Source organism: Sycon ciliatum, chromosome 1 (assembly GCF_964019385.1).
Source record: "Sycon ciliatum chromosome 1, ocSycCili1.1, whole genome shotgun sequence".
NCBI classification, from domain to species: domain Eukaryota; kingdom Metazoa; phylum Porifera; class Calcarea; order Leucosolenida; family Sycettidae; genus Sycon; species Sycon ciliatum.
Window position 1 is genome coordinate 38,530,967 of NC_088643.1, and position 12,328 is coordinate 38,543,294.

Here is a 12,328-nt window from a genome sequence, read left to right on the forward strand (position 1 = left end):
TAGTGACATTTTGCATACAAATCCCCATCTAGTAGGGCGCAGTCACCCAGTTTCGGTGGAAGTGCGCGAGTTCGATTGGGATTCAAGTAGGAAGGGAGCGTCTCAGCTTTCTCGGACCAAGACCATTCGACTCAGCACCCCGAAGATTACAACTGGTGAAATTTTAATTTTTGCCTTAACTTCCCCTTTAGTAACTTTACTGTTTACACAGCAAAGCCAAAGGCAAAGGAGAGGTTCGCAAACATCTGCGCTTACAACAGATCCCGATGACACAAACGTAACGTCGTCGTTTATAGGTAGGAGGTAATAATTTTTATGAGGAAAGGACTTTTGTACTTCGAAGTAGAAGAGTCGGATTTAACAAGCACAAAATATGTACCGTATGATGGTACACTAAGTACTTGACTGATGAATGATCATTGATGAATACCGGTGGCCCAGTACTGGCAGTAACAATGGACTGCACTGGTTGTGGCGGGTGACATTTCACCCCTGACTGTTTCTTGTCGTGAATCGCAACCAGATCTTTACGGGCAGATCTACAAGACTACAGTCATGTACGTGCAGCAGATGACCTCGCTAGTATTTATTATAAATATAGCGCTACTAGTATGCGCTAGACCGAAAATAAATCTATCTATATCAAGCATGCGGAAAAGAGAGACGTCTTGTCACTCCGGCTCCACAATCAAGACTACATTCCACTGTCAAGCCAAGCAAAGGTTCGTAGACCACTTCCGGACAGCCTCATCATGCAGTTGCAGTAGCAGCTAGTGGTAGATCTACTACAATAATTATGTGGTAGCACCCTGTGTAGTGTAGATCTACATGTAGCTGGACGTACATAGTCGAGTCGTCCCTGGCCTGCATTTATGTCGTGATTCGTGACCGGCAGGCAGTATGAAGTCGTAGATCTAGTACTAGTAGTACTGTAGCAGGTGATCGGAATCATCGCGGAGCGCTCCGATCGAGCAGGATGCAGGATGCAGGATCAACGATGACCTCCACTCTTCCTTAGGCTACGGGCCCCAGTTATGCCTGCTGTTCACAACTATTATTTTTTCTTCGCAGCAGTACTTGTAAACAAGGAACGAATCATCATCGGTTGCACTTGCAGTTCTTACCATGTGCTTTCGTCTGGTCTGGCAAATGGCCTAGCGACTGTTTAATGTTATGAACTAACGTTACTTTTGTGTGTAACCGCTCCATCTGTGTTTGAAGTACAAGTAACAGTTCTTTAGTTGTAGATCTACACTGTCTGTAGAGTGTAGTAGTTGGTAGTTCTGGGTTTGGGCCTACTACTACCCGGCGTGTGCGTGTAACGTTATAGTAGCAGCTGCACTCGTTACAGGTGTTATTCCAGCTGTGTAACTCAGTCACAGACTCATTGTGAGAAGTAACACCATGGACGTCCGAAATTGGGGCGGCGAGTTGCTAACTCGGCCTGTAAAATACAAACAAGTAACTCGCGTCGATGAAATAGTGGAAGTTGTAACGGACCCTGACCAATACCCATCTCCAGTTAGAGCTTTGGGCTCGCGCCACTCCACGACTGATTGCATCGATGCCGACAATGGAACGGTACTGGATATGCGGCGGCTTGACTGTATCAAAGACCCGGATGAGAGAAACATGACCATCACGGTAGGAAGTGGAGCTCGCTACTACGACATCTCACACAAACTGCAGGCTCACGGCCTCATGCTGCACGTAAACACGGAGATTGGCAACCTGACTGCTGGCGCAGCTGTCGTGGGACAAACCAAAGATTCTGCCTTTCCTGACGAACATGGCCAGGTCAGCTCTTACGTGGTCTCCGTTAGAATGATCACTGCTGACGGTAAGGAATGTCATACCTTAGTAATATTATAAATCTAACAAACAATCTAGATTTATAGTATCCATTTACAGACCTAGCTCAACCTAGCTGGACTCTCTGGGCCATTCTTATAATTGAGCACAAATAATGTCAAATATCATTATGTTGTGTTCAAATCTCTGCTATCAATGTCACCCAGTAAGATTTATTCAGGTGAAGACTTTGCATAGCACCACAATGACCCGTGCAGATGTGAGTAACACAGGGTCATAGCATTGACATTTCAGGTGGTCCGGCCAGATGAGGACTGCCCCAGTACTTGACCAGAAATGAATATTATTGACGGAAACCCCGTTTTTCCTGCATTGGGTCGGTCACCGTTTCGAAGTATGGTCCGGGCTGGGTGCTACGACCCTGTTACAGTACACCTGTGTATAATTGTGTCCATGTAATTGTAACGTTACATCAGTACTACATAGCCTGAGCCCATGGTTGGTGCATCCGGAGCCACACTCAACACACGTTCAGGGCGGCTTTCGTATTTTCTGCTAGTTCTTGGAGAGATCTCTCCTGGAAGACGAAGAAACGGGAAGAATAAAAGAACGGACCTCTTTGTTGTCTTGAGTGCAAAACGCCCAGCGAACTGCGGCCTTGGGAGACATGAGCATGTCCATGATCTCAGTTCTGATCGCACGCATGGAAACACGTGTATTATGTAGTACAATGTAGTCTGCATGGGGCGTAGATCCATAACAGCGTGAATCTCCAAGCTTCCATCACCCCAAAAGAGCAGAAAGCTTGGAGAGCTTTGGAGAATCCCCATGCCGATAATTTCGAGAGGATATACGAACACTTCTCCAACTTTTCGCTGAGTTTCGAACTTTTCCGAGAGCTAAGAATGTACCCTGAGACAAGAACCAGGCGCAGGGATGCAGTGCACTGCCACCAGGTATGCCATGCCAGGGGCGTAGGAGGGGTTTTGGAAATGGTACGACCGAAGGTCGGTGTGGCCGAAGGCCGTGTTGAAGGGGGTCCTGGGGACCTCCCCGGGGAAAATTTTGTAAAAAGGACACAAAATCCTGCGTTCTGGGAACTTCTGGCACACTTCTGGCGCAGTGTGCAGTCGAGTCGAGTACAGTACTCAGTACGACTGCAGATGCATAACAGATCTACGAGTACGAGTCTAGAAAAAAGGTCAAAGTCTGATGCGCATATATGCATCGATGGATCCTGATTTTTTTTATTACGGTTTTGCACGTTCCGGACGGACCACACTTTTCGAAAAGTGGTACGTCCATGGTCGTACCAGTCGTAGCGGGTGCTACGCCCCTGCATGCTGCACATTGTCACTAGTCTTGTACTCCCTTGCTGTAAGTGAGGAACGTCCGCTGTGTACGCATTTCAGTGGCATTTCCAGGAATTACACTGGTTGACGAAGGGAAACCTTGGCGATGTTATCATCCTACTCATACGTAACTGTAGTAACCGCACCCCACGCAACCAAGCATGATCTCCGGGTTGCCAGGATAACCACTGGTATGCCCAACATACATGCCGGGTTGCCATCATTATTATTATTATTATACGCATTCCCGCGTTGAAGTGTAGCAGCAGTATGCTGCGTCCACAGCTTCGCTTATGCAGAATGGCTTGGGTGAGAGGAGAGGGGAGAGAAAGCAACAAGGCAACCAACATCTATGAAATTGGTCACAATAACATGGTTGCCATCATAGTTATCTAAATTACGGGCCAACATACAATCTACATGATGAACATACGTCGGCCTGCAATCTGTAACGTTACAAGCAAGTGCAAGTAAGATTTTCTGTGCGCCCACTGTGCATGTACAGCGGTTCTCAAAGAACTCCAATCACATGCCGTGTACGTGCCAGGCACTGTGCAGCCCTAGACCTGCAAACATTGGGATGTGAACAGTGGCGCAGGGCGCTTACTTGACCCACACGATCGGATTTCATCACCGAGCAGCACTGTACTATAAGTTAGTTATGTTGTACGTGCTTTACTCTTCTGTCATCTTGTACAGGGCAAGACGTGAGTGTGCATGAGGACACTGACCCGGAGCTTATGAGACTTGTACGCGGCAGCTTTGGATTGCTCGGCATAGTGTATGAAGTAACGTTCAAGATTGCTCCACTACGCCTGATGCGACTTTATCACAAGGTAAGAACAGGGAAAACAACACCAGACACCGTAATTTACAAACCTTTACATGTGGTGAGTGATGTACACAAACCTATATACTCATTCAGAGTCGTGAACCAATCTTACATGCCGGGATGATGTTAGCTGTGTGTCCAGAGAGTGAGAGCGCTCAGGGTGTTGATGTTGTATTTAATATTGATAATATTGACAGCGACCTCTCACCCAGGGAAAGAGCATAGGCTGTGGGGGGGGGGGGGGGGGGGCTGATCTGAATAAGGCCATCATTGAGAACCTGGTGCTGTGCTACATGTGGTTTTCAATCTTACCACAGATCTGATACACGTACGTTCAGTACAACTCCTGGGTTTCTGTGGAAATCGGAACGGTTCTTTTTCAGATTACATGTACAGTAGTTTGCGCCTTTTGGACAGGTGGTGCTTATTGGAACCGTGTCTGATAAATCGGGTGATCTTGCAGAACTGCTTACGATTCATCCCGCTGATCATATACACCAATTTGAAATAATTCTATGCATACTGGCATGTTGTATATTACCTATGGCAGAATCTTTGCTGTATTCGTTCTGCATGGGTATGCCCACGCGTGTGCAATGTTGTCACCTCATGTGTATATTATGTCAGGCTGTCCAGTGTCCAAGGTCATGCTGTTTATACGGGAGCGTTCGTATGCGCCAGTTTGCGCACTGCTATGTGTATAATTATAACGACGATGTTCGTGGCTTTGGTCTGCTCAGCATCTACTTGTACATGCTGAGCAAGGAGATGTATAGACTATAACCATGATAACTCCCTGATGCTGAGCAGGGAGATGTATAGACTATAACCATGACAACTCCCTGATGCTGAGCAGGGAGATGTATAGACTATAACCATGACAACTCCCTGATGCTGAGCAGGGAGATGTATAGACTATAACCATGACAACTCCCTGATGCTGAGCAGGGAGATGTATAGACTATAACCATGATAACTCCCTGATGCTGAGCAATCGGTTGATCTCTGTCTCGGTTAGGTATACACATTGGACGAGTTTATCGACGGCTTGGACGAGATCAGATCATCGGGCTGTGCTGTCATGTATTACATGATGCCATTCTGCAATCGTATCATCGTAGAGTTCCGCTCCTACATACCAGACAAATGGCTGGATGAAGTGGAGGATCACTGCATGGATGGAGATTGCGTCAACAACAAGCACCTCTTACCATATGGCAGCGACTGGCAGTTTGCAGTTCGCAATATGTCTTGGGCAAAGGTAAGTTATCAATGAACTGCCACATTACGTGCACTTCTTAGTTGAACTGCGCCGTGACGGCTCAGTGTATAGTCGACGGCAGAACGGAGAGAGCAGATTTACAATGTACACTGTAACGCGTTTCTCGCGTATACTATTCCCTCGCCTCTTTGTTAACTCGCCATAGCGAGGGCAGCCCATTGCAGTATCGCCATAACCTCACTCAGAGCTCCTCGGTGGAGATGATATTGAAAATGCATCATCCAGCATAGAAGTGAAACAACTGTCTCAGAGGCTATGGCAATGCTTACAAGTAAACAGGGGGGAGGGGGGGAGGAGGTGTGTGGATAAATATGTTGAGGTGAGGATCATAGTGTGGATGCTTTACAGTTTGCTGGTCGTGTGTATTCGTACAGTCAGTCGTTCATGCAACCATGATCCCTGAGGTTAGCGTCTTGTTGCTATCAGTGTAAGACACATCACGGCTGTTTTTTTCGCGAAATTTGGACATTTAACAAGATGGCAGCCAAAAGTCTCGATTGGGCTGGATCGGCAAGGAAATTTGAATTTTCAAATTCTCAGCAGCCGATTTCGCTGTGGTTTTCGCTCGATTTAGAAAGCTACCAGGCCAGGTTTACCCGGAAAACAGGTATTCCGTGTTCCTCTTGAAACTAGCTTTCTGCTGGTACCTCACATGGCCAACTTCGTCTCAGGAACAGTTTGTTCCGCGTTGCACAAGTCAAGCCTTCTTTCTCGCTCGTTCCTTGATTCATCGTTGACATGCCTGCGTCAAGAAGCCCTTTCAGGAGTTTTCCCAGTCTAGCTTTCAGTTTTCCCAGGTAGAGGACTATCTTCTGGCTATCTTCACCAAGTTTTATCACGTCCCGTGCACAAACTTCAGGTCCCGTGCGTTCGATGCTGAGCTACCTTTTCATGCGATTTAGGGGACAGATGGCATGGCGCTGGAGTCGCTGTTGAGTCCAGGAGGCCGAGGCCTGGTGGAAACTGCCCAGTAGACATGTGGGGTATTGCTGAAAAAGGCAGCAAGCACACAGATAGCCCTGAAATTGTGATGTAGATCCAATTGTGAGTTTGGTCGAGTGCATATCGGCAAATTTGAAAGTTGCACCCGTGATCCCGGCGAGGAGAAGCTGAAAATCAGTGCGTGCGTCAATATCCAGACTACCAGGGACAGCTTGGAGAGGTTCGAAAAGGTCAGGATGCTGGTTGACCACGGCAGGAGTTCCTTTTACCTTCCTTCTCTCTCAAATTGTCTGGATATTGAGTATCTCGCTCGAGCGCTTTCAAATATTAAATCCTGGTTTGACTTGCGAAATCGTGGAACCACACGGAGAGTGACATGAGTTTCATCCCAAAACGCAAACTCCCATCGTATTCATGAGGTTTGTACCGCGTTACGTACATCGCACCGAACGACTCCATATTGTTAGATGTCCGTGCGCGAACAGCCGTGACATGTGCATGTTGTGCATCATGCATTTGTAGTTTCGTACTTCGAAATACTATGAATTCCATCCTGTCGGAACTGGGCCAGTTCGTCATGAAATTACAAATTCTATGCCATGTGTTATGTGCTGGTTTAAATTCAAGATACCTAGAATGTTATAACTAAGTATAAATTCTCCCATCGCCTCCTACTGTACAACACTAATAGAATGCAGAGAGCTAGGATCGCAGGGAATAACCACTGACAGTTGATGCATTGGATATGTCCAGAGGTTCCCTGATATAGGCCTGATGTGGCAGGGGAAAGAATGCAGCCTCAAGACTTGGCGATAGCTTGCATACCGGTAGAACCATTGAATTTTTGCAGCCGTGACTTCACTCCCAAGAAAGATTGAGGTCGCGGAGAACAAAGTATTATGCTTGGAGGCGATTATTTTTTCTGTGTACGATATCTGGGCAGTCGCGGGCACATTCACAGTTTCTGTTGCATAATGCTGTTCTCCAGCAAAAGAACTGAAATATCTCACGGGGTTCGTGCAATGGATTTATAGACCCTCTGCAAATTGACGATCTGTGGCACTGTCCCCTGATGGACCCGAATTTAGTGGAGAACAATTTGTCCAGAAAATGAAACCGAAAACAGTGAACAGTTAATTGCTGGTACCACAGGCTATTGGAGAAGCATCAGCGGGTATTCGTTTCAGTGCAAAGCAATCCCAACATGTTCTCCGCTGATTCAAAATTGTTCACCGTGACCGGACCTCCAGGACTGTGCCACGGATCGTCCATATGCGAAGAGGCTACAGTCAACTTCGCTAATAACGACTGCGGATATAACGACAATTCGCGAATAACGACATAATTTTCATGCCCAGAGCAAAGTCCCATCCAACTGTGACACATATAATGAGACTTCGTGTACAACGACACTTCGCGAATAAGGACACTTTTCTGATGCCCCGCCGAGTGTCGTTATAAGCGAAGTTGACTGTACATAAATACCGAGATTCCATGTGGTTTGCTGCTGATGACTGATGCCACTGCTGTACTCAATGATAGTTCTGGTCGTATGTGCTCTATCCGATGTACTTGTGTGTGTGTGTGTGTGTGTGTGTGTGTGTGTGTGTGTGTGTGTGTGTGTGTGTGTGTGTGTGTGTGTGTGTGTGTATATGTCTGTGCAGGTGACGCCGCTGGTTGGACGGCTGGTGCAGATGGCTCCATGCCCACTGAGAAACGCACTGTACATGGCATCAGACTACCTAGCACTCTGCGTTTTGTCCACATTGGCAGGATACCATATTCTACCGGCCGAGCAAACCATTCTCTACAACGATAAGCCGTTCAAAGCAACGCAGTACACTTTCTCTATCTTTTCCTTTCCTGTTGCTGGCTTCTCTCAAGTCTTACGTGACTACTTTGCCTTTCTCCAGACATACCATAAACGGACGGGCTGGCGATGCTCCCTGGTCAATGTTGGCTACCGTCTTTTCGAGGACAACAAGTCCTTTCTCTCCTACTCTGCAGGCAGTGAGTGCATGACGTTAGACCCTGTGAGCAGTGGTGGCGATGACAACTGGTACCCATTCCTGAAAGATTACAACCAGTTCTGCCTGGATAACGGTGGAAAGCCGTTGATGAACCAGACACCTTGTCTGACGCCGGAAATCACTCGTTCATGCTTTGGCCCACAGCTCGATCATTTCGATATTCGCCGGAGGCAGATGGATCCAGATGGTCGCTTCCTTAACGGGTATTTCAGACGGCTCTTTGAATTCCAATAGAAGTCACTAGGGACATTAGTCATCATCAAGATCCGATGATTATCAGCAGCAGCAGCAGCAGCAGCAGAACAGCTTCAACTCAATTAATCAGCGTGCTATTGCGTTTTACACGTTCAATTTCTGCTAGTCGATGCCAACGATTCAGGCAGTTCAAGTTGCCTTTTCTAGTTTTAGTCTTAGGCGTCGCTTTTCTAATTGCTATCTCAACGGCGCTGCATATAGGCATCCCTCTTGTTAGTTTGCTGACCGAAATATGTAATCCACGTGGTTTTTTGCTACATCTGATCCAAAACAAATTGTAGCCTTTCCCCATCTATCAAAAATATATACGGAGTCTATTCTGGTTTGAAAAAATGTTACCTCCCATGGGTGGATTATGTGCACTACCCTGCAATTGTAGCTAACAACATGGGAGTACATGTGAAAACAAACGTTCTGCATTGTGTGTGTGTGTGTGTGTGTGTGTGTGTGTGTGTGTGTGTGTGTGTGTGTGTGTGTGTGTGTGTGTGTGTGTGTGTGTGTACTGTAAAAGCAGAAATTTTGGTGGTGTAATATTTTCGGCGGTATTCGCCAAAATTGGCGGTTCGATAGCGGGAAAATTTCGGTAAAACCCGTTCTCCAGGTAGGTGTACTAGTACTACATGTATACAGTATCGGTTGTACCGAAAATTTCGGTGCGTTTTATTTTCGGTAAAAATTGTCGGCACCGAAGTTACCGAAAATAAAACACCACCGAAAATTTCTGCTTTTACAGTATGTGTGACTCTCGCCCAGACTGGAGGTTGGCTTACACCTCGGACGCCCCGGATCCCCTCGTACCAGCACCGGTGACTTGCTTCACATGCGCCCGGCACTTCGCATGTCAGGGTGACCTCGCTAGGCACAAGTGCACGGCTGAACGGCAGAAGCCGATTTAGGAGCAGAGAGGTGCATGTCAGTGCCCTTGGTGCCAAGTAACAGTGAGTGCGTTCGATTACACGCGCGAATCGATTCACGAATCGATTCATGAATCGATTCGCGCTATTCACATCACCCCATGTGAATAGAGTGAATGGATTCCGAATCGATTCCAGGGCTCATGACATGAAATCGAACGACTTGAATGCATGCGAATGGATTCATGAATCGATTCAAGTGTGTAATCGAACGCACTCAGTTAGTTATCGTTGGTTACCATGGTTACGGAGCCGCGGTGGCTTGGCTGTGCATCGTTGCTCCGCTTCTACCTCGTGCCCAGTACCGACCGAACCAGCTGCTGTTGTCACCGGTGATACTACCGCTCGGAGTTGCTGCAATGCTCACTGTGACACCTGCAATCGTTGTTTCCGCTCAACCCAGGGACGCAACCGCCATCGCTGTTCAACGCACTGCCACCATCCAACGGCCAGAGAACGGGACAAGTTCCCGCATATTTGTATCTGCTCTCGCCGGTTCCGACTACATTTTGTAGTCTCACATCTGGAGCGCCATCGGGTGGCGTGCTCTTTCTCTCTCTCTGCTGCCCCTTCGGCGCCCACGTGACCCTAGTGGTAGTGGCTCTACAGGACAGGACAGGTGTGTGTGTGTGTGTGTGTCACAGTGTGTGTGTGTGTGTGTCCCATATGGTGCAGTGGTATGTGCAGCGATTTCCAATCGATAGGTTGCGGGTTCGAGTCCCGACGATTATGGTCACACACGTCTTTCTTCTCTTTCTCAGACTCTTCCTGACTTTTCTTTCATTCTCCTGGGTGGTTACCAACAGCCAGTGCATGCCGGAGTATGTGGTGTGATGTGTGTGCGGGAAAAAAAATGAATAGACCAAAAATAGGGATTCACTGGCCAGAAAAATCACTTCAAATAGCTGTATGGTGTAGACCAGGCTGAATAGTGACGGTCAATTCTTCAGCCTTGCAAGCTGTTGAATGGTGCAATCCCAGCACAAGTTGCTATGGCTTCTGCCGTAGCATTGCTATCATCGCCTCCGGCGATGGGCGTCAAAGGTCAAAGGTCAAGGTGTGTGTGTGTGTGTGTGTGTGTGTGTGTGTGTGTGTGTGTGTGCGTGCGTGTGTGCAATCGATAGGTTGCGGGTTCGATTCCCGACGATTATGGTCACACACGTCTTTCTTCTCTTTCTCAGACTCTTCCTGACTTTTCTTTCATTCTCCTGGGTGGTTACCAACAGCCAGTGTATGCCGGAGTATGTGGTGTGGTGTGTGAGTAGAAAAAGAAAAAAAAGAAAAGAAAAAAAAAAGAAAAAATGGAAAAATGAAAAATAGGGATTCACTGGCCAGAAAAAGTCACTTCAAACAGCTGTGTGGTGGATACCAGGCTAAAAATAGTGGCGGTCAATTCATCAGCCTTGCAAGCTGTTGAATGGTGTAATCCCAGCACAAGTTGCTATGTCTAACATAGCTGTTCGCTATCATCGCTCCCGCGATGGGCATGTCTGAGGTCTGAGGTCTGAGGTGTGTGCGTGCGTGTGTGTGTCAGCTAGTTCGGTTGATGGGTACACCATGTACACTTATGCCAGATAGTGTTGGGACTGTTCAGTGCCAACAGGCTCAGCTGCTTGAAGGTGTAAAGTAACGGTTAGTTGTACCTCAGTGCCACCTTCAAGTTGTTGGTTTCAGAGGGTTCATATACTTTCTATTTGAAGTGACCTGTTAAAGGGGAAGTTAAGGCAAAAATCAAAATTTCACCAGTTGTAGTCTTCGGGGTGCTGAGTCGAATGGTCTTGGTCCGAGAAAGCTGAGACGCTCCCTTCCTACTTGAATCCCAATCGAACTCGCGCACTTCCACCGAAACTGGGTGACTGCGCCCTACGAGATGGGGATTTGTATGCAAAATGTCACTAAAAGCGCCATTTCGTTCTTATAAAAGCACGGATGACCGCGATTGGCCCATATGTTGTAGTCTTTTGGACGCTGAGTCGACTGGTTTTGGTCCGAAAAGGCTGCGATGCAGCGTTCCTCCTTTATTCCCAATCGAACATGGTTGAAGAAGCGGTCACGTGCTCCTGGGTGCCCAAATCACCTGGTCACCACGCCAGCAGGCGACAACTTTCACACCAAGGTTCAACTCGAGTGACAGGACTGCACCCAAAAAAGGTCAAAACAGGCTGTAAGTTGTACCCTGCAGGCACGGTGACCAGGTGACTGGTGTACGCAGGAGCACGTGACCGCTTGTTCAACCATGTTCGATTGGGAATTAGGGGCGAACGCTGCATCGCAGCCTTTTCGGACCGAAACCAGTCGACTCAGCGTCCAAAAGACTACAACATATGGGCCAATCGCGGTCATCCGTGCTTTTATAAGAACGAAATGGCGCTTTTAGTGACATTTTGCATACAAATCCCCATCTCGTAGGGCGCAGTCACCCAGTTTCGGTGGAAGTGCGCGAGTTCGATTGGGATTCAAGTAGGAAGGGAGCGTCTCAGCTTTTTCGGACCAAGACCATTCGACTCAGCACCCCGAAGACTACAACTGGTGAAATTTTATTTTTTGCCTTAACTTCCCCTTTAACCATGGACTGCTTCTGGCTAGATTAAATCTTGTGTAATCAATGGTGCTAGTGAAGCTTATACAGTATCAGGTCAACTCTGATTTCGTAGCCACTCACACTAGTAGCAAGTATTACCTTCACTGGGGGCAGGGGAATTGCACTGAGTTGGGTCCCGGGACACCCTGATGCCGTCAATCCTTTTTCTGCACCCGGTTTTCGTCGCCCACTTACTGTACTGAGGTGAGGTGAGCCCATAAACATTTCCAAGTTCGGTCCACCCAGCTGGGTTATGAACTCTTGCGGGTTACATTGTAGATCTACCGGCGGGAGGTTTTACTCTTGGTAGATCTACCAGTAATCTGGG

The 12,328-nt window shown here is 47.5% G+C and overlaps 1 protein-coding gene across 1 annotated transcript; it reads left to right on the forward strand.

Annotated features, from left to right (window-relative positions):
- Positions 1 to 735: 735 nt before the first annotated feature.
- LOC135824552 (uncharacterized) lies at positions 736 to 8,870 on the forward strand. Its single transcript, XM_065337288.1, has 4 exons — positions 736 to 1,840; positions 3,864 to 4,000; positions 5,015 to 5,257; positions 7,885 to 8,870. Exons 1-4 carry the CDS (start codon positions 1,405 to 1,407, stop codon positions 8,482 to 8,484), a joined length of 1,416 nt encoding a protein of 471 aa, XP_065193360.1. The 5' UTR covers positions 736 to 1,404; the 3' UTR covers positions 8,485 to 8,870.
- Positions 8,871 to 12,328: the final 3,458 nt, after the last annotated feature.